At 38.5% G+C, this 22,692-nt stretch overlaps 1 protein-coding gene across 5 annotated transcripts in view; it reads left to right on the top strand.

Moving 5' to 3' along the window:
- Positions 1-22,692, top strand: part of LOC131194218 (ubiquitin-conjugating enzyme E2 variant 1) — a 69,950-nt gene that overhangs the window by 32,677 nt on the left and 14,581 nt on the right. Inside the window, exon 1 of one of the 5 annotated variants that reach the window (XM_058174959.1) lies at positions 6,542-6,628. The exons of 1 other annotated variant lie outside the window; for it this stretch is intronic. In XM_058174959.1, coding sequence (XP_058030942.1) covers positions 6,607-6,628 — 22 coding nt within the window. In that variant the 5' untranslated portion in view covers positions 6,542-6,606. Of the gene's footprint in view, positions 1-6,541; positions 6,629-7,227; positions 7,480-7,554; positions 8,007-10,736; positions 10,830-22,692 lie in introns of those variants that run through there. 3 more of the 5 variants (XM_058174960.1, XM_058174958.1, XM_058174961.1) reach the window with 3 other exon arrangements.

Raw genomic sequence — 22,692 nt, 5'->3', positions numbered from 1 at the left:
GCAGTTGAAGTAGTTTAAAAGAAGGACAAGAGAATGAAACTAAATCTAGTGAAGAAGCATTGAAGGAGCTGGACGTATTTTGTCTTGGAAAAAAATGGGAGTGGGAATCTGATAGTGTTCTTCAAATGTCTGAAATGAAGTCACACAGAAGAAGGGGAAGATCTATTTTCTATCATTCCTGAATTTATCTATTTACTAAAGAAATTTATATGCCTGCCCACTTCACACGCATTGACTCCGGGCAGCTTACAACGTTAAAAATCAACAGTATAAAACTCCTAATATCCTCAACCTCTCATTGCAGCCGCTTGATCAGTTCCATATAAATCTGGGATCCCCAGATCTGCAGACGTTTTCAGGGTCTTCTGGAAAAGTATCAAGGTGGGAGCCAATCTTATTTCTTCTAGATCTAGAAAGCAGTACAAAAGGGATTTAGATTTTGGTAAGGCAGATTCCAGCTAAATGTATGTTAAAAACTTCCTTAACAGGAAGAGCAGCTAGCAATGGAATCAATCATTTATAGAAATTGAATTGGTCTCTTCTCCATTGGATGTGGTGAAGCAGATGCTGATCTATAATCTGTCAGGGATATTTTAATTTGAATTCCTCAGGAAAACAGAAGGTCAAAATTCTAGCTCTCCCACTGAGGTTTTAACACAAAAAACTGTAACTATAGCACCTGAACTCTTTTAGTATGTATGGGTGGTTCCATGTCAGTAATTTTTTGACAACATTCAGAATTAATTCTCCCTAGAGGGTTTCAGTAAGGATGGTGGGCACATTCCTTTCCAGTGATATTACGGAAGAGCCAAATAGCCCAAAGATAGAAGTATGATCAGAAATGTTTCAACCTCCCAGTTTTACACTGAGACCATAGCACAGGGCTGTCAAACTTGCGGCCTGTGGGCCAGATGTGTAACACGCTGGCAACCTCCACACCCAGTTTAGCGAAGGAGGAAGAAGTCCCGATACGTCACATGATGCCACTGTGACAACACAAGTTCCTGCCACCCCTGCCATAGCAGGACTTCAACAAACTGGAGTTCCATTATTTCTGCTAGAATATACAAACCCCGGGCTAATTTTTTTTTTAATTTGAATTTATATCCAGCCCTTCTCCGAAGACTCAGGGCGGCTTACACTGTGTTAAGCAATAGTCTTCATCCTATTTGTATATTATATACAAAGTCAACTTTATTGCCCCCAACAATCTGCTCCTCATTTTACCCACCTCGGAAGAAGGGAAGATCTATTTTCTATCATTCCTGAATTTATCTATTTACTAAAGAAATTTATATGCCTGCCCACTTCACACGCATTGACTCCGGGCAGCTTACAACGTTAAAAATCAACAGTATAAAACTCCTAATATCCTCAACCTCTCATTGCAGCCGCTTGATCAGTTCCATATAAATCTGGGATCCCCAGATCTGCTGACGTTTTCAGGGTCTTCTGGAAAATTATCAAGGTGGGAGCCAATCTTATTTCTTCTAGATCTAGAAAGCAGTGCGAAAGGGATTTAGATTTTGGTAAGGCAGATTCCAGCTAAATGTATGTTAAAATCTTCCTTAACAGGAAGAGCAGCTAGCAATGGAATCAATCATTTATAGAAATTGAATTGGTCTCTTCTCCATTGGATGTGGTTAAGCAGATGCCGATCTATAATCTGTCAGGGATATTTTAATTTTAATTCCTCAGGAAAACATGAGGTCAAAATTCTAGCTCTCCCACTGAGGTTTTAACACAAGTGTAACTATAGCACCTGAACGCTTTTAGTATGTATGGGTGGTTCCATGTCAGTAATTTTTTTACAACATTCAGAATTAATTCTCCCTGGAGGGTTTCATTTAAGTCAATTCACCCATCATGGAAGTATGGAGAAACCTGAAATAACTTCTGAACTTCTGTTTTAATGGGTCAGTTTTACTGAATAAAGAAAACTATTAATTTTAATTCCTCAGGAAAACAGAAGGTCAAAATTCTAGCTCTCCCACTGAGGTTTTAACACAAGTGTAACTATAGCACCTGAACGCTTTTAGTATGTATGGGTGGTTCCATGTCAGTAATTTTTTTACAACATTCAGAATTAATTCTCCCTGGAGGGTTTCAGTAAGGATGGTGGGCACATTCCTTTCCAGTGATATTACGGAAGAGCCAAATAGCCCAAAGACAGAGAAGTATGATCAGAAATGTTTCAACCTCCCAGTTTTACACTGAGACCATAGCACAGGGCTGTCAAACTTGCGGCCTGTGGGCCAGATGCGTCACACGCTGGCAACCTCCACACCCAGTTTAGGGAAAGAGGAAGAAGTCCCGATACGTCACATGATGCCACTGTGACAACACAAGTTCCTGCCACCCCTGCCATAGCAAGACTTCAACAAACTGGAGTTCCATTATTTCTGCTAGAATATACAAACCCCGGGCTATTTTTTTTTAACTTGAATTGATATCCAGCCCTTCTCCGAAGACTCAGGGCGGCTTACACTGTGTTAAGCAATAGTCTTCATCCTATTTGTATATTATATACGAAGTCAACTTTTATTGCCCCCAACAATCTGGGTCCTCATTTTACCTACCTTATAAAGGATGGAAGGCTGAGTCAACCTTGGGCCTGGTGGGACTTGAACTTGGAGTAATTGCAAGCAGCTGTGTTAATAACAGACAGACTTAGTCTGCTGAGCCACCAGAGGCCCCTTGTATTTGTATTAATTTGTATTAATGGGTGGGAACTGCATTCACTGGGAAAGTGGCCAGTTTCCACAGGAATCTAGCAGCATCTTTTCTTTGTGTATATCATTTTTTCTCAACCATGGTATCTTGAAGATGTGTGGATTTCAACTGACGTCCACATATTTTCAAGCTGACAAGGCTGAGAAACACAGGTATATGCCATTAGCAGTTTTTATTGAGGTGGTCTTGGAGCTCTTTTCCCTTGGCTATTTTGGCCCAATGTTGTAAAATACATATTTCCAGAGCCTTTTAAGATTCTGAGTAGTGCTATGTTTATTTGAACTCCCCTGCTCCATTCTTCTGATCTAAAAAGACTCTTCAGGTGAGGTCAACTGGTAATAACATGGACACAGCCATGTAATTTTGGTAGCAACAGCGTGAAAGCGGTTTGCCTTCCTTCAGGATGTTTTTCTAATCTAGTCTAGGAAAACTTATCCATGTAGATTTTCTAGCTAACTAGTTTTCAAAAAGAGTTCTGATTTACTTAGGGTTCCCCCACCAACTTGGAGATTAGCCAAGATCAACTAGGCACAGCACCCCTCAGAGAACCTTCCCATCTACAACACAGCAATTTTGAGAAAGGGGAGGGCTTCATTTAAGTCAATTCACCCATCATGGAAGTATGCGGAGAAACCTGAAATAACTTCTGAACTTCTGTTTTAATGGGTCAGTTTTACTGAATAAAGAAAACTATTAATTTTAATCCAGGTGATTAGGTTTTGAATGGAGAGTTAGAACAGTGTTTAAAGACATCCAGCTAGAAACCCAGAGATGATGAATTTTAATCCTACCTTAGGCCCAAAGCCAGCTGAATGGCCTTGGGTCAGTCGCTCTACTCTCAGCTCTAGGAGGAAAAAGAAGGCAAAGGCAAACCACTTTAAAAACTTTGAAGAAAACTGAAGATTTGTCCATGTAGTCACCAGCAGTCAAGACTGACTCTAAGGCAGGGGTCTCCAACTTTGGCAACTTTTAAGACTTGTGGATTTCAACTCCCAGTATTCCTCAGCCAGCTTTGCTAAATGAGGAATTCTGAGAATTGAAGTCCACAAGTCTTAAAGTTGCCAAGATTGGAGATCCCTGCTCTAAGGCACAAAATTATTTCAAAGTAATGAGTCCCGCTGCCTTCTCTCTGCAATGCGACAAGTTATAGCCACCCAAGCCAAGTCCTCATGTTGTATAGATTTAGATTCAAAAGGTGTAAATCTGTATAAGTAGTCCTCAATTTACGACCACAATTGAACCCAAAATTTATGTTGCTAAGTGAGAAATTTGTTAAACAAGTTTTGCCCCATTTTACAACTTTTCTTGCCACAGTTGTTAAGTGGATCACTGCAGTTGTTAAATTAATAACACAGTTGTTGATAGAATCCGGTTTCTCCATTGACTTTGCTTGTCAAAAGGTTCCAAATGTGTTCACATGGCCCTGGGACCCTGAAACTGTCATAAATGAGTCAGTTGCCAAGCATCTGAATTTTGATTACGTGACCATGGGATGTTGCAATGGTCATAAGTGTGAAAAATTATCATAAATCACTTTTTTCAGTACCATTGTAACTTTAAATGGTCACTAAAACAAATTGTTGTAAATCAAGAACTATCTGTATTTCTAAATCTCAGAGCCTTTAAGATGTATAAACGTCAACTGCCAGAATACCTCAGGAGACATCCCTGACTGGAGAATTCTGAGAGTTGAAATACAACACCTTAAAAAGATTGGGGAACACTGATTTTTTGTAACATACAGGTAGTCCTCGACTTATGACCACAATGGAGCCCCACATTTTTGTAGTTGAGACTTTTTTTAAAATGCCCCATTTTGCGATCTTTCTTGCTTCAGTTAAGTGAATCACGACCACAATTGAACCCAAAATTTATGTTGCTAAGTGAGAAATTTGTTAAATGAGTTTTGCCCCATCTTACGACTTTTCTTGCCACATTTGTTAAGTGAATCACTGCAGTTGATAAGTTAGCAACCTGGTTGTTAAGTGAATCTGGCTTCCCCACTGAGTTTCCTTGTCAGAAGGTTGCAAAAGGTGATTACATGACCTTGGGACACAACGGTCATAAATATGAAGCAGTCGCCAAGCATCTGAATTTTGATCACATGATCATGGGGATGCTACAAAGGCTGTAACTGAAAAACAGTCATGCCCTTTTTCAGTGCCATTGTAATTTTGAACGGTCACTAAACAAACTGTTGTAAATCGAGGACTACCTATACATACTAGATTTCTTAAATCTGGGAAGATTGAAGCCATTGTTTCACTTGGGATCCAAACTTCATGTCCTTCAAATGCAATGGACCCCCTTCCTTATTATCCAGTCAAACTAAGACCACATTTATTTATTTTTATTTATTTTCATCAAGCATGTATTAGATAATAGATATAAATATAAATGTGATTATGAATACATGAAATTAATACGAATAAAAGGGAACATTAGGACAGGGATGATAGGCATGCTGGTGTGCTTATGTATATCCCTTATAGACCTCTTAGGAATGGGTGAGGTCTACAGTAGACAGTCTAAGAGTAAAGTTTTGGGGGTTTGGGAAAGAAACCACAGTCAGGTAGTGTATTCCAGGCACTGACCACTCTGTTGCTGAAGTTGTATCTTTTGCAATTAAGTTTGGAGCGGTTTACCTTAAATTTGTATCTATTGTGTGCTCGTGTATTGTTGCGGTTGAAGCTGAAGTAGTCATTGACAGGTAGGACATTGTAGCAGATCATTTTATGTACTACGCTTAGGTCTGACGGAAGGCGGCAAAGTTCTAAATTGTCTAAGGCCAAAATATCAAGCCTGGTAGCATAAGGTATTCTGTTGAGAGCAAAGGAGTGGAGGACTCTTCTGGTGAAATATCTCTGGACTCGCTCAATTATATTAATGTCTGTTATGCAGTGCAGGTTCCAGACAGATGAGCTGTATTCAAGAATTGGTCTAGCAAAGGTTTTGTATGCCCTAGTTTGCAGTGCAATGTTACCAGAGAAGAACCTACTCAAGATTAGGTTAAGAACTCTTAATGCCTTTTTGGCAATGCTGTTACAGTGCGCTCTGGCACTTAGTTCATTTGAGATGAATACTCCTAGGTCCTTGACATAGTGAGGATCGTCTACGAGGTCGTATCCGCCCAGCTTGTATTTTGTGTTTTGAATTTTGTGTTCTTGGGGGAAACTGCTGCATAAGGAAATACTACAAAAGGAAATACGTTTTCTTTGTGTATGTGTGTCCAGACAAATCCAGTGTAAAAGCAGCGCTGAGGAGAGGGGATAATTTCTGTGCAATAATAGGACAAGACAAGTCGCATGAAACCAGATATTATGCAAACCAATTGGAAATTAGGCTTTCAGGAAGGAAACTCTTAAATCGGCTATTAGGTCGCTTCCTGATTTATTCTGTCAGCGCGGGCTCTACATCTCCCTAATCTCCATTCAAGCTGCAGATTTACTCCGGCAGCAGTCTTTTCCACCAGCCCTTTTTATTTCCGAAACAGAAAACCCCCTCAAAAAGAAAAAAAAAGAATACCCTTCTACGGCTGCTCCCAAATTTTAACCCCCTTCCAACGGCTCATTAGAGATAAAAACTTGCCCTCCCGGATGTGCTTGTTTCCCCAAACAGTATATCTGCACCAGAAAAACAAACGCCGACCCTGAAGTTGGGGGGGGGGAAGAGAGAGAGAGAGAGAGAGAGAGAGTGTGTTTGGTCTGGGTGGCCTGCGGAGGTCGCCTTCCCCCACCCCCGCTCATTCTGTCTTGCGCCCGCCCGCTCTCCGGCTGCCGCAGCCACTTGCCTTAGCCGCAGCACCAATTCACTTCCCGCGTTGAAGTGACGTGGGCGGTGGGGAGGGCGGGCTTGGAGCGACAGCGGCGCAAGATGGCGGCCACCACGGGCTCGGGTGAGCGGGGACCGGTAGCCCAGGCCAGCTTGGGCCGTGAGAGGAAGGCGCTCCTCGGCTGGGAGGGAGGAAGCGGGTTGGCGATTCTGGCGGGGGCTAGCTTCTCCTGGGAGGGGGGCTCAGAAGGCGTCCCCGCGGGCTCCCAACCAGCCGGACTCGCCGGCTGGGTGTGTCTGGGGCCCGAGGGTCATGCTACCGTATATGGGCTGGAACCCATCTAGGCGACCGGTAGGGTGCTGGCAAGGAGAGGCGTGAAAGTCTTTGGTCTTTATCGCCATCTAGTGGCCAGCCGTGTTTTGACAGCCCAGGCGTGGGAGTCGGACCGAGGGGCGGTGCCCTGGGGAGTCGGTATCCCGCAAGAATAGGTGGCTTGATCGAGGCTGAGGCTGGGGGAGAGGGGAGTGGGCAGCCTGTTGGTGTGGCAGGGGACCCCATGCGGGGTGGGAGGAGAGGATGGAAGGGAAGAGGGTCTGGTGGTGGAGAGAGTCTTAAGGAAATCTTCTAGGACAGAGGTCTCCAACCTTGGCCACTTTAAGCCTGGTGGACTTCAAATCCCAGAATTCCACAGCCAGCTTTGCTGGCTGGGGGATTCTGGGAGTTGAAGTCCTCCAGGCTTAAAGTGGTCAAGGTTGGAGACTCCTTTCTAAGAGACTGGTAGCTTCCTTTAGTTGTAGAGCTGGTGGGTTTCAGCTCCCATCATCCCCTGTTGCACAGTTTGGATTTCACAAGAAATCAGGAAAAAAAAGCAGATGGTTGGGATGCAGGAGGAGATGTATGTAAACTCTGGCAGCTTTTTGGAACTTCCATGTTCAGAAGCAGTGAAGTCTTGAAGGGTGGATGATAAGGCCCAGGTAAGTGCCAGAGGGGCAGTTTGCCTTTTCTGTGCCTTTTGATCATTGACCTCTGAATTGTATATATTCTCCACTGCCAATATTTGAATGTTTTTTGGAGTTTCAAGTCCTAGTTGAATGTAAGAACCTCCGTTTAGGTAGATTTTTTAGTAAGCTCTTTGTAGGCTCCACTAGTAGGAAGTTACTTTTTATCTTGAGGCTAATACACTCTGTCGTTCCCAGCATTATACAGTCTCAGTTACCCTGAGAAAAGATGGGCAGTCAATAAATTTTATGAATAAATAAATCCTGAACTATGTCAAAGATGATAGTGGGGGGCTGAAGGTTAAAACATATGAAGAATGGTTGCAGGAATTGGGTGAAAAGTGAAAAGAACCAGGGGTGACATGATAGCAGTGATCCAGTATTTGTGGGGCTGCCAGAAAGAAGAGCGGGGTCAACCTATTTTCCAAAGCATCAGACGAACCAATGGATGAAAAGTGAAAAAAGGGAGAAGCAACCTAGAACTAAGGAGAAATTTCTTGACAGTAAGAACAATCAACTAGTGGAACAGCTTGCCTTCAGAATTTTTGAATGCTCCAACACTTTTATTTATTTATTATTTATTTATTTATTTATTTATTTATTTATTTTGTCACAACAATATATGTAACTATCATACAGAAAGGTTATATAGTATATAAAGGTATAAGCATATATATATATAGATATATATAGATATATATAGGAAGAAGAAAAGAAAAACAATAGGACAGGAACGGTAGGCACGTTTGTGCGCTTATGCACGCCCCTTATGGTCCTCTTAGGAATGGGGTGAGGTCAATAGTAGAAAGTTTTTGGTTAAAGCTTTTAGGATTATGAGAAGAGACCACAGAGTCAGGTAAAGTATTCCAAGCACTGATGATTCTGTTACAGAAGTCATATTTTCTGCAATCTAGATTAAAGCGGTTGACATTAAGTTTAAATCTATTGGTTGTATTTTAAGTGCTTTTAAGAAGGGACTGGACAATCATTTGTCTAAAATGGTATAGGGCCTCCTGCTTAAGCAGGGGATTGGATTAGAAGACCTCCAAGTCCCTTCCAACTCTCTTATTCTGTATTGTGCAGAGGTGATAATCCTAAAACAATTTTTTAGACATCGACTTTTAAATGTTTGTTATTTGTTCAATAGATCTATGGTATTTGAAGATACGTTTGCTGAGAGAACCTTGTAGCTGGATAGGATTTCATCCAGGGTGGATTTGATTTAAATCCAGTCGATTTAAATCACAATTTAAATCATGATTTAAATCACTTGTAAAAAGGTTTGATTTAGATCAACTTGATTTAAATCATATTTTTTAAAGAGCAACTGTCATCTCTGTGCTGCAGCGGCTCCTCCTCTGACCTGCTGTTGACTCACCGACAGTCCCATTCACTTTAATGGGATGGCTGGTAATGCGGCAGTGACACAACAAGGTGAGGGATAGGGCAGGCAGCAGGAGAGTGGATGCCTGCTAACAGGTGCTGCCATGATGGATCTGAAATGACAGGTGCCCTTTAATATTATATTTATAAGCTGCTTAGAAGGTTTCACTTTCATTTTTACTGCTTGCCCTTCCTCCTCACTCTTAGAGCCTAGTGGTACAGATGTATTTCTCTTCAAACAATCTTGTGATGTACATAGATTTGCAAAACAATGGGATAAAGGAATATTCCTGAACATTGTTTTATGATTTATCTCATGGTTACTGTGAAATTGTGCGAATGCATCAATGCAGTGCATGTTATCTGAGCTTGCAGACCTTGGATTCATTGAATGTGTTTATCAAAAATGTAAATATTGCAGATTATACAGCCTCCTGCTACATAACTAAGCTCCATTTCATGCTGAATAAATTAAATTATTAATATATCTTAAATAGAAAAGCATATTTAGATGATTTTTACTCCAAAAGCATTTTATTAAAATAAATTAGATAAAAAGTTTAAAAAATCTGATTGAAATATTTAAAAATCTGATTTTTTAAAAATTAAATCATTGATTTTTATCCACCCTGATTTCATCCTGTGTTTCATTCTGTTGTCTGTGTTCAAGTTTTTAAATACTTCTGGTGGTTTCAGTTGGTTTTAAGATGACATTACAGTCTTTGCTGGCTTGTAAACAACAGAGATTCTGCGGTCAAGCTGGAGGTGTTTCCATACAAGATTTCTATTCTACAACTGCTAATTACTATTCACTGAATTTGATGAGTCACTTAACCTTATATTCCAGTTATAATATAATATTCCAGTTATTTGATAATTTGATCACTTAACCTTATATTCCAGTTATAACTTGTGACTTCTGTCCCTGTTTATCATCAGAGAAAATGTAGAGAAAAAGAAGTAGCTACCTGATATTTTTTGCATATAACCACATAGTGGGGCGGTTCCTAGCTTAATTAAGAAAGGGTTGTCTCTGGGGAAAGTAATTGCTCAGGAGGGTAGATACTGCTGGTAACAAACTTGTGTTGAAAATTTTTCCAATTCAAAATTTTCCAGGAAACCTACATCTTTGTCTAAAGTACAAAGTTGTAAATGTTATTGCCAGAAGTTGTAGTGATGGCTTAAAAGAATATAGGACAAATAATTTGAGGAAATTGTCCAATATGTCTGGAGAATCAGATTTGGACAGCACTGATGTAGATCACATGATATTATAAATGAATAATTCTTGATAGGGTCTCAGTGAGTTAATAATGGGTTCAGAAAGGGCTGATGCCAAATAAAAATGTTGAAAAACTTGTTCTACATAATACTTCATAAGAGTGAGTAACAAAAATGTTTTTTGGCAAATTAAAAGCTTCCATCCCTAAAATGAAATTTCCTTGTGTTCCATTGATCAAAAAGGCTTGGGTGTTGAGATCTTTCTGTGGAGATGATTGTTTCAAATGAGAGAGTAAATGATAAATATATTTCTAAAGCAGACATTTTTCAGTAAAAAAGCATTCTGTGGCAACCCAGCATCTTTGTCCTGATGTCTATATAAGTGAAGTGATAAGAAGTGCTAATATATTAACTATGTAGTCCTATGAATGTTGGCTCATAAATCCTATTTATTGAGGATCATTTTTCTGAAAGTTCACAAGGACTCCATATTAATATAGATAACTGACTTTTATGAAATTAGACTACTGTACTTGTCCGTTTAGGTTAAAACTAGGAACTGTATTTAGTTGATTGTCCCTAGTATCTAAAGCATTTATTTACTTACTATCTCATCCAGCTGGAATCCTGTCTTGTACAAGAAATGTGGCAAATCACCAAGCTGTAGTTTATCCAGTAGCTTGCCCATGCTGGGGCAGAAGAGGAAGGAAGCATCTTTTAGGGTAGGAATCTGATGTACTGTATCTTTAGAGGAAGAAGCTATTTCGTGGTCCTTAGTTTGGAGGAAATGCTTGGTCATAGACTGGAACACATTACATAAATTGGAAGAGAAAGAATTTCTGTCTAGGTCACATTTGTTAATATGGTAATATCTGTGTACCTAGTAGAACAGATAACAAATCTTTCACTTGTGCTCATAGACGTTATTCTCTTTGTCACATTTTAGTTTCCAGTTTGAAATTTATATAGAAGAAATTAAGTGTAATTGGCATTTATTTTGGTTTATAAAACTCATCTTTATAGTCTATTAAGTGACGATTTTAAATAAAAATAAAAAGATAAGTATATTGCATTTAATGCTGATTTAACCACTTTGTTTTCAAAGCAATCTTCGGCTGCTTTAGAGTTTCTTTTCCACTTGACATCAAAAATTGTTGCATCCTGTATTTTGATAGTGACAATGGGGTGATGCCTGACATCTTTATTATTTGATTGTATTTATAGTGGACCTGTTCAGCAATACAGCAAAGGCCAATCTAGATATCAGTGAATATTCCTGTTTCCAACTATTGGCTTACCTTGTCCCCAACAACCCAGCCAGAAAATAGCTGTCCATGGTTTGGTTTAAATGTAATATGTCTGATGGAAGCTGACCTACTGATTTGATATAGCTGTCTTTGCATTGATCCTATCTGATAAACCATGCTTAGGGATGTATGTTATCCAAATGCATGAAGTTTTTAATTCATTTCAAAATCATTTTGTTATACTACTGAATGCAATGTATTCCTAAACACAACCAAAATTACTGTTCCTTGGTTTTTACAATAAAGTACTATTCTTCAGAGTTCACAAGAATAGCACGTTCAAATCCTTCTTTGACTTGTGCCCTGCTCTGAGGTTGTATTTGCACAGTGTTTTGATAGTCCAAAACCCCATTGACAAAGGAAGTAGCATACCATCCTAAACCTGTATGAGCTTGTCTGAATGCTAAGATTAGCTATGGAAGCCCTCTATCATGTGCCTCCCAATTAGATCTGTCAGATGAGTAGGGACAAAAGATAGGATCTGCCATCCCCTACTATTTCTTAATTGGGTTCTTAATCTTTGAAGGTTTTATTCCACTGTTTTCTCTGTTATATTTTAATGGACTTAGTTTTTATTTTTATTTGTATCACATTTTTAGTTTGTTGTATTCTATATTTTTATTTTGCAAACTGTTTTGAGAACATCTTTCAAAAAGGTTTAAAAATATTGTAATTATAATAAAGTTACATGATCAGATAGATATTTATTACATTTGCATTTTACTTCTTTTCATGGATAGGTCCTGCACTTCCTTTTCTGTGATCACTAGGGGTTGTGAACCCAATGAAATGGGGTCAGTTGTAGGAGGCTTGGCTGTTGTTGGTGTGTCTGAGATGGGGGTTGTGGAGATAGGTGGCTGTAGTTTCCTTTCAAACCTGCAGTAAAACTCATTCAGGTCATCTGCCAGTTGTTGATTACCTTCAGCCTGGGAAGGAGGTTTGCCATAGCCGGTGATATTTTTAAGAGTTTTCCACATGTTTGCTGGTTCATTTGCTGAAAATTGATTCTTTAGCTTTTCAGAGTAGCTTCTTTTTGCTGCTCTTATCTCCCTTGTTAGTGCATTTCTGGCCTGATTGTACAGCATTTTATCACCTTTTCTGTAGGCTTCCTCTTTGGAATGTCGTAGCTGCTTAAGTTTAGGTGTAAACCAAGGTTTGTTTTCCATTGAGGACCTGTATACTGCACGAATCAAGAAGAGGGCCGTGAAAATATTTGCAGATCCCTCGCATCCTGGACATAAACTGTTTCAACTCCTACCCTCAAAACGACGCTATAGAGCACTGCACACCAGAACAACTAGACACAAGAACAGTTTTTTCCCGAAGGCCATCACTCTGCTAAACAAATAATTCCCTCAACACTGTCAGACTATTTACTGAATCTGCAGTAATTAATTTAATTTAATTAATTTAATTAATCGTTTCATAGTTCCCATCACCAATCTCTTTCCACTTATGACTGTATGACTATAACTTGTTGCTGGCAATCCTTATGATTTATATTGATATATTATCATCAATTGTGTTGTAAATGTTGTACCTTGATGAACGTATCTTTTCTTTTATGTACACTGAGAGCATATGCACCAAGACAAATTCCTTGTGTGTCCAATCACACTTGGCCAATAAAATTCTATTCTATTCTATTCTATTCTATGGATTTAATTCCTTCTCTCCTTATAATTCTTGCAAGATAAGATGAGATACTGTTAATGGCCAAATATATGCTGTTTCTTTAGTTCAGATCCAGTATTTTAACCACTGTATCACACTGTTTCTTAGGTATCTTTGTCTGAGCAAATAATTCTGTTCAACAAAAATACATAGCAGCAACAGCAACCATTTTTGCATGAGGAAATGAAAACTCTTAAGTTAACTCATAATACTACAGTTGTGTCAGCATTCATTTTAGCAGTTTGCAAGTAGTTTCATTGTTCTGGTCAAATGTCCTGCTTGGAGGTTGTATTTTGGAAATGTCTTCTTACAGATCTACTGTTTCAGCAGCTACATTTGAATCACTGAGATCTTTATTTTCGAACTTTGTACCAGCATATTGGACTTTGTTCCTTATACAACAACTTTGCAGTACTGGCCTAAAACTATTAAGATGTGGCAGTGCACTATAGCAGTGGCTTATACACTAACTTTAATATTGATTTGTGGTGCAGAAAGAGCTAAGTTTGGCCTGTTTCATAAAATATTCTGACACGGGAATTCCAGCCCTTCCATCTTGTGAAGTGTTGATTGAGTAATTGATTATGTGCGATCAAGTGGGGATCAACTCTTAGGAACACATAGATAGATTTTCTCCATGACAATATCTCCCTGAGCTTTGCTGGCTGAGGAACTCTGGGAGTTGAAGTCCACAAGTCTTAAAAGTTGCCAACATTGGAGACGCCTGCTCTACTGCTTCCACCTGCTCATCCATTGCCAGTGTAACTCAGTCCACCTACCTTATTGCTGGTCTCTTCTTTCTTCTTTTTCATTCCACTTTTTCCAGCATTTGAGGCTTCTCTAGGGAGCTATGCCTTTGGATAATGGATCATTTTACCCTGGTCATTTGTGCCTTGAGTGGGAACTCTGGTTTCATTTGTTTGACAATTCATTGGGTTTTGTTTGTTTGTTTGTTTGTTTTTGTCCAGTCTTCTCAAGAATTTTCTTCAACACCAAAGCATCAAAATTCTTCATATCTTCTTCAAAGCTAACGTTCACTTCCACCAATTATCACAGGAAACACCATGGATTGCACAATTCTGATCTCTTTAGATATAGATATCATAGATTCTCCAGCATCGCTTCTCTAGGAAGTGCTAGCCTGCAATGTACTTCTTGACTGCTTGCTTCTTTACTGTTGATGGTTGATCATCAAAGGCAGAAAATATCCAGTGTTTCACATCTTCATTACCAATTCTAAGGCTGGTAGTTCTATCTGTTGTCATTACTTCAGTCTTCTTTATATTTAATATCTTAGTCACACTTATTCACTGTGGTCTTTGACTTTCATTAATAGAGCTTGCAGATCCTATGCATTTTCAGCTATCAGAGTAGTGCAGGTTATTGGTGTTTATTCCTTCAATTTAAAAACACTACAAGTAGTCCTAAAGTTACAGCCATTCATTTAGCGACTGTTTCGAAGTTCGAGTGGCATTGAAAAAAGTGACTTAAAACAGAACAGGGTTTCTCAACCTTAACAGTTTTCAGATGTGCGACTTCAGTTCCTAAAATTCCCCAGGCAGCATGGCTGGCTGGGGAATTCTGGGAGTTGAAGTCTGCACATCTGAAAGTTGCAAAGGTTGAGAAACATTGCAGTAGATCCTTATACTTAGGACTGTTGCAGCATTCCCAGGGTCATGTGATCTCCATTTGCCACCTTCCTAGCCTGCTTCGACAAACCAAGTCAATTGTCTAAGAAACACCCCCAACGAAATAAAGCTCTGAGGCTTGAGGTTCCTCAAGGTTCCAATTTATTAGAGATGTCATGTTGGCACAGCTGCAAAAACCTGAAACTGAAAGCTTCCAGGTTTTCCACACCAGTTGACAGGTCACAGGCCTGTCCCACACCCGCAAGTTTATCACATTGTCCAATCAACTCTTCACACTCAATTGGATACAATCTTCAGGCAGTCTCCATCAGAGGCAGGATGTCCTTGAATACGGAATGTTGTTATGACTAACTTTCTACCGCTCCAACAACAATCCCCTCCCAACTTCCCCAGCTAAGATATGTGGCAGTTAAGAAGCAAAAAAGAAAATTGCCTTCCAAAACTGACATCAATAGTGGAAGTTAGATTCACACAACAACTATGTTGATTTACTTAACTGCCATGATTCACTTAACAATCATGGCAAAAAGGTTGTAAAATCAGGCATGGTTAATTTAACAGCCTTGCTTAGCAACAGGAATTCTGGTCCTAATTGTAGTCATTAAGTCGAGGACTATATTTTTCCAATTCTACTTCCCTTAATACATATTCAGCGTATAGCTGGAATAAATAAGTGGAGAACACATGGCTTTGTCTCACTCTTGTGCCATCCCAGAGCTAATCTGTTTTGTCATGCTCCGTCTATACTATAGATTCCTGACCTGCATATAGGTTTTGCATGTGATTAGGGAAATATTCTGAATATCCAATTTTTCTAAAAGACATCCCACAGTTTGACATCATCAACACAATGCAAAGCCTTTCTATAATCAATGAATCATTGACTTATTTTTTGTATTCTTGGCTTGGTATATCAACAATAATGTCCCATGTTCCTTGGTCTTTTCTAAAATCAGATTAAATGCCTGGTTTCACTTTTTCCATATGGGGCTCTAATGTGTGTTGGATGATCCTAAGCATTATTTTGCCAGCATGTGAAATTAAGGATATTTTATGATGGTTTGCATATTCTATTAAAAGTCTCATTTTTTGTGGTACTTGAGTGTAACTTGACCTTTTCCAATTGGCTGGCCAATGCATTGTTCTACATTTTTGCTGGCATAACTTGGTTAGGATCTTTATTGACTCTTCTTCTATTGCTTGCTACATTTCTGTGGGTATTCCATCAGTTCCTGTAGCCTTCTAACGATAATAATCAGAGTGCTGATCTAATTTTCTCTTCTAGTATTAGAATTTCTTGTAAGTAGGGAATATCTTTTAAGGTATTTTGGATGTTGACATCTTTACAGTATTTCAGTACATTCTATCCATCTTTGATCTGTTTTGAGTTAGATACTCTGTTCATTGGTGTCCATACCAATTAAAAGATGGAATCTCCTTCTGAATTCAGAGCTATTTTGGAATATTTTCTTTGTTTTTCCATGTCTGTTTCCATTTTCTGTTCTTTGCAGTTTTTGTTGCAATAATGTACTTGAATCTTATATTTTATCACAGCTTTCTGAAACTTTGTTCAGTTCCTTTTTAAGATTTTTGTCTTTCTTGTCTTTTCTTCTCTTGGCAATTTCCATCATTTACTCTGATACCCAGTTTGTTTTTTTCCTGCTTCTGGGTTTTGGACACTTTTATTTCCATATTAATCTTTAACAACTTCTTTAAGTTCATTCCACTGTTTCTGTGATTCTCTGCTAATGACATTCAAGACTTTAAAGTGCTTCCTGGTGTTCTTTTTGAAAATGGTAAGTATATGCTCAAGATCACATTGTGGAAACTGGTTGGCTTTCTTCTTTAACTTAACTGGAACTACCACATGACAAGGTAAATGATCTGTTCCACAGTCAGCACCTGACTAATGTCTTTGATGCTATAAATGAGCTCCTTTAGTAATAATAGTTTTTAAGAAGAGACTGGCCAACCTGTTGTCTGAAATGGTTTCCTGCCTGAGCAGGGGGTTGGACTAGAAGACCTCCAAGGTCCCTTCCAACTGTTACTCTGTTCTGTTCTGTTCTGTTCTATTTTATTTTATTTTATTTTAATTTAATTTTATTCTACTCTACTCTACTCTACTCTACTCTACTCTACTCTACTCTACTCTACTCTACTCTACTCTACTCTACTCTACTCTGCTCTGTTTGATTTCTGTATACTCCATCTGGTGATGTCCATGCATAGATACATCATTTTGATTGTTGACGATCATGTTAGCTATGAGAAAAATAACTGGAGTTATGAAATTGAGAAGTCATTCTGCTTCATTTCAGGTTGCTAAGCCAATTCAATGCATCTATAATTATTTCAGCTGCTGATTTTCAGTTTCAAGTTGACTGGAACAATAAGGCAAATTATTAATAGGCGTGGCCCTTGTTTAGTCACAACTGGGACCAGCAGTGTGATTGTAAAGGGACAGAGCAGTCACTAGGTGAAACTTCAGCTTCCCTTTACTAATTTGTGAAGGTCGTGAATACCAGGCTTGGTCACAAGGTTACTTTTTCATTCCCATTGTAACCGCAGTCACTATCCAAAGTAGTTGCTAAACAAGGATTATCTCCTGTTCCATTAAAGAATTGCTTTAAGAGTCTGTGTCGAGAAGAGCTATAGACACCATTACCAACATTTTTCAAAGAAACATCTATCTTGCCATGTCATTCACTGTACATTATAATGGCAGGGATAGAGAGTTGTAGAGCACATCTGCCTACTAGTTTCTCTGGTTATATTAGAAACATAGAAAACTGATTGCAGGGAAAAAAATACCTAATGGTCCATCAAGCCTTTTAAAATTTCTTTTTAATTTATTACTTTCATATTTTATTTCATTTTTTTTAAAAAAAATTGTTGGATAATATTGTTTGCCCACATTTTTTTTTCTTACAATGTTTTTGTGATGGTAAAAATCCATTCTCTTCAGGGCTTCCCCCCCCCATAAATGAATAATTTCTACAATGATGTGGATATTTATTCTGCTCTGTTAGAAAATAAATAATAAGGAGCAGGCTTACAGATTTAAAGTTAATTGCCACAAGTTAATTGTGGGTTTCTGACAATCACTCAGATTAAGATGCGGGTGATCTATTATCCATTGTCATAATTTCATTTTTTACTTTTGTTTTACTTTCCCTCCTCTCTGGGTTATACAAAGATCAGGACAGGTGTAATGTAAATTCCCCTTTTGTTTCTTGTGCTGTCTCTGTTGGAACAGCAAATGTCGATCATTGTAGCAGCAATAAATCTATGGTCAAATCACTGACATTTTTCAGCTGGTTTGTTTACTCTGCTTGAAACCACATAGTAAAGTATTGCTGATGCAGGGTTAGTAAAGAACAGAATTTAGAATCACTTCATACAGTGGGCTGGAGAACTCTGCTAGAGTGCTGCTTTTTTTTGCAGATAATGGTGGATTTTGGCTCTGTGGCTCAGACTGCTAATGCAGTCTGTTATTAACAACAGCTGCTTGCAATTACTGTAGGTTCTAATCCCACCAGGCCCAAGGTTGACTCAGCCTTCCATCCTTTATAAGGTAGGTAAAATGAGGACCCAGATTGTTGGGGGCAATAAGTTGACTTTGTATATAAATATACAAATAGGATGAAGACTATTGCTAACATAGTGTAAGCCGCCCTGAGTCTTCGGAGAAGGGCGAAATATAAATGCAAATTAAAAAAAAATTATGCTAATTTTAGATGAAACATGCACTAAGATCAAACCATTTCATAATAGTGAGAAAACAACTATGCATATCTATTTGGAAATAAATACATTAAGATCAAAAAGAGTTTGCAAAGCAGGGGTGAAATCCAGCAGGTTCTGGAGAACTGGTAGCGGAAATTTTGAGTAGTTCGGAGAACCGGCAAATACCACCTCTGGCTGGTCCCAGAGTGGGGTGGGAATGGAGATTTTGCAATATCCTTCCCCCAGGAAGGGGGAGGGAATGGTGATTTTGCAGTAACCTTCCCCTGCCACACCCACCAAGCCATGCCCACCAAGCCACGCCCACAGAACCGGTAGTAAAAAAAAATGAATTTTACCACTGTTGCAAAAGTATCCAAAGTAATGGACTCCTCTGTTTATTGGATGAGTCAACCCAACAGAACTGAGAGGCAATTACTTCTGAGTTGAATTTAAAAAAAAATTCTTACTTTAATGGAAGTGCTTCTAATTTTATTTATTTTTGGAAGAAATTAGTGCAGAAATGCATTTCTGCCTTCAAAGGCCACTGAATTTTCACTAGAGAAAAATTTTCCTGGTATGTTTTGATATAGGACAGGATTTATCTGAGAATTCTGGAGCCTAAAATAGTGGTTCAGAACTGAAGGCCATATCCTAAACAGTAGTTCTCAACCTGTGGTCCATGGACCTCTGAGGAACCGTAATGTCGTCACAGGGCGTCCATGAAGACTTGAAGAAATGTTATGGTTTAAATCTTGAGTTAAGTCTTGGGGGTCTGTGGCCACAAAAGGTATTTAAAGTGAGTCTGTGATGAAGGTTGCAAACCACTATCCTAGAATATTTCAAGAGGAACACAGATGAAAAATGTGTAACCTGGCAGGCTGGATTTGATTTAAATCAAGTCAGTTTAAATCACGGTTTAAATCATGGTTTAAATCACTAGTGAAAAGGCTTGATTTAAATCAACTTGATTTAAATCATAATTTTTAAAGAGCAACTGTCATCTCTGTCCCACAGCAGCTCCTCCTCTGACCTGCTGTTGATTTACTGATAGTCCCAATATTGCAGAATATAAAGCCTCTTGCTACATAACTAAGCTCATGCTGAATAAATTATTAATATATCTTAAATAGAAAACTATATTTAGATAGATTTTTTACTCTAAAAGCATTTTATTAAAATAAATTTGATAAAAAAATCCAATTTAAATAAAATAAATCCGATTTTTTTTAAAAAAAATCATCAATTTCTATTCACCCTGACTCTTGGGCAACAGACCTGGATGGGGGGCACAGGACAGAAACAAGATCAGAAGGGAGCCATGGGTGAAAAAATATTGAGAAACATTGGCTTAATTGTGGGCCTTGTCCTGTTCAGGAAATGAACGCCTTATACACAGATAATAGGTGAAGAACTACTATAAAACTGAAAATGTTTTATTTAGATCAGCAAGCCTTGGCAAAGAAATACCCAAAGGATCAAACAGTTTGAATTTTATTGCCAACTTAACATTTATATTGGTTAGTAGAGCAGAATAATGTTTTAGTCCAACTTTGGACCGTGAGCAATTAAATATTAAATGCTTAACTGCTTTGTAGGCTTTTAATGTTGTAGCTAGGCCTATAACTCAAACAGCCATGACACGACCAAAATGTAAATTTTCACCTTTTTGTTGAAACAACAATCTTGCCAAGTTATAGTCTGTTCCTATTAAACTGTTCCAGTAAAGCCTTAATATACACATACATCTTCTGCAAGTCGACTTCAAGATCCGTTCAGCCCTTTGGCAGTATAATAGCTCTTTTTAATGTTGAGGCAGGCCATTTTCTCTAGTTATTTTCAAGGATGTTTTTTTCTGACTTAATTTGGGGTTTGTCACTTTTCATGTGTAGCCATGTTCTTAGCAGACATGACTTTTTGTTGCTTTTTTTTAATTTGCATTTATATCCCTCCCTTCTCCAAAGACTCAGGGCGGCTTACACTATGTTAGCAATAGTCTTCATCCTATTTGTATATTTATATACAAAGTCAACTTATTGCCCCCAACAATCTGGGTCCTCATTTTACCTACCTTATAAAGGATGGAAGGCTGAGTCAACCTTGGGCCTGGTGGGACTAGAACCTGCAGTAATTGCAGGCAGCTGTGTTAATAACAGACTGTCTTACCAGTCTGAGCCACAGAGGCCCTTTTAAAGGATAAGAGGTGGCTTTTGTTCCAGGTCCGACAAGGAAAAGATCTCCCAAATTTTGTATTAAGCCTTCCTAGAACTTATCCCTAATATTCATATTACTATGAAGTTGGGAAAAGAATAAAGACATGCAAAAATACTTGGTTTTGAACCATTTTAAATCTAAAATTTTGTAGAACCCGTTTCAAGTTTAAAACTACCATTTTTTGTGTATCAACAAAAATCAACAGTTTCAAGCATTTGAAAGTGATCCACATTCAAGACAGCAGTTTTGCACTCAAAATCTAGTGTTTTCTGACATTTTGTGCCACAAACCCTTCAAAATGAGATTTTTTGCTCCTACCTAGAAGCAAGACCTTACCTCTATAATTAGGATAGGATCAGTGCTGGGCTGCTGCCCGTTCGGGCAAACAGTAGTTCCAACCAGGGCTGGCCCCGCCCTGACGCTATCACGTCCTATATAATCGCCGCGTGCACATGTTCACATTTTCAGTTCCTGGAGAACCCACTGTTACAGGGTTTGCAGCAGCCCAACTCTGGATAGGACTTTAAGGTACTTGAGAAACAATTTATCATTACATTGTGTGAAAGGTTCCTCTCCCCCTTTCCCCCCACTCTGCACTCTTCTGGGGCCAGACCTATTAGCAGTAAGGACATAAAAAGAGCATTGCTGGATGAGATTACTAATCTATCTAATCCTGATCTATGTTTTTATAGTGGCGAATCAAGTGCACAAGGAAGCTTTCTGGTGTCCCTGCAGATGTCCTTCAAGGCATCACATTTATTGTCAAGGCTACATGTGATCTTTATCACTTTTAGAAATGACTCTTAACTAGCTGTATCTATGAATTCAGTCATTAGATAAGATGTAGGAAACGTTTCTGTCAAGAACTGTCATTCAAATGTACTTAATTACAGTCAGTGAAATACAAGTTTAAAAAATATATAAAAGCAATGACCAGTAGTCCTCGACTTACAACAGTTTGTTTAGTGACCATTCAAAGTTACAATGGCACTGAAAAAAAGGACTTATGACCATTTTTCACACTTATGACCATTGTAGCATCCCTAGGGTCATATGATTTATATTTGTATGCTGACAACTGGTTCATATTTATGACAGTTGCAGGGTCCCAGGGTCATGTTGCTACCTTCTGATGAGCAAAGCCAATGGGCAACCCAGACTCACTTAACAACCATGTTACTTATTTAACAACTGCAGTAATTCACTTAACAAATGTGGCAATAAGTTGTAAAATGGGACAAAACTCACTTAACAAATTTCTCACTTAGCAACATCAATTCTGGACTCAGTTGTGGTTGTAAGTGGAGGACCAGCTATACCAGAAAGCAGTGTGTAACACTAATATAAAATATAATATACTAATATAATATCTAAAAAATTACAAGAAAGGGAAAAAAATTAAACAAGTTACAATAAAACATTCATATTATAATACATATTTAATAGCAATAACACCTAAAAGAGGCAGTTTGGTATGCTGGTTAAGGTGCTGGCCTAGAAACCAGGTGACTGTGAGTTCTAGTCCTGCCTTAGGCATAAAAGTTGGCTGGGTTACTTTGGGGCAGTCATTCACTCTCAGGCCATGACATCAGGCTTGGGCTACAAGCCACTCGATCAATTCCTGTCACAACCAATGGATCAGTACTGGGTTAATCTGAAAAAAAGTACAGCCTGCACTTACGGGAAAAGGTTAGGAAGAAAAAAAAATACTATTAACATAAATAGAAATAAAAAAGAATAAAATGAAAGCAAAAAGAAAGTTCATAATGTCATCACTCCCAAGATTAGGACATTTTCGGCTTTATGGGCATCACTGCAAATAGATATTTAGCATACTACTTAAATTATAGGCTTCTGATCTGCTTTCCCACAGACCTGTCCTCTCCCTCAAACAGATTCAGCTTTTGTTAGCAGGAGATAAAAATATGCCTGCATGTAAATTAACCTGATAAAATCTCAGGTTCATTCAGACCACAAGGAGACCATCTCTCAGTAGACTGAGTTCTACTACTTCCCAT

Source organism: Ahaetulla prasina, chromosome 3 (genome assembly GCF_028640845.1).
Source record: "Ahaetulla prasina isolate Xishuangbanna chromosome 3, ASM2864084v1, whole genome shotgun sequence".
In the NCBI taxonomy this organism is placed as follows: domain Eukaryota; kingdom Metazoa; phylum Chordata; class Lepidosauria; order Squamata; family Colubridae; genus Ahaetulla; species Ahaetulla prasina.
The sequence above is the reverse complement of the archived record's forward strand: the minus strand, read 5'-3'. Positions and strand labels throughout refer to the sequence as shown.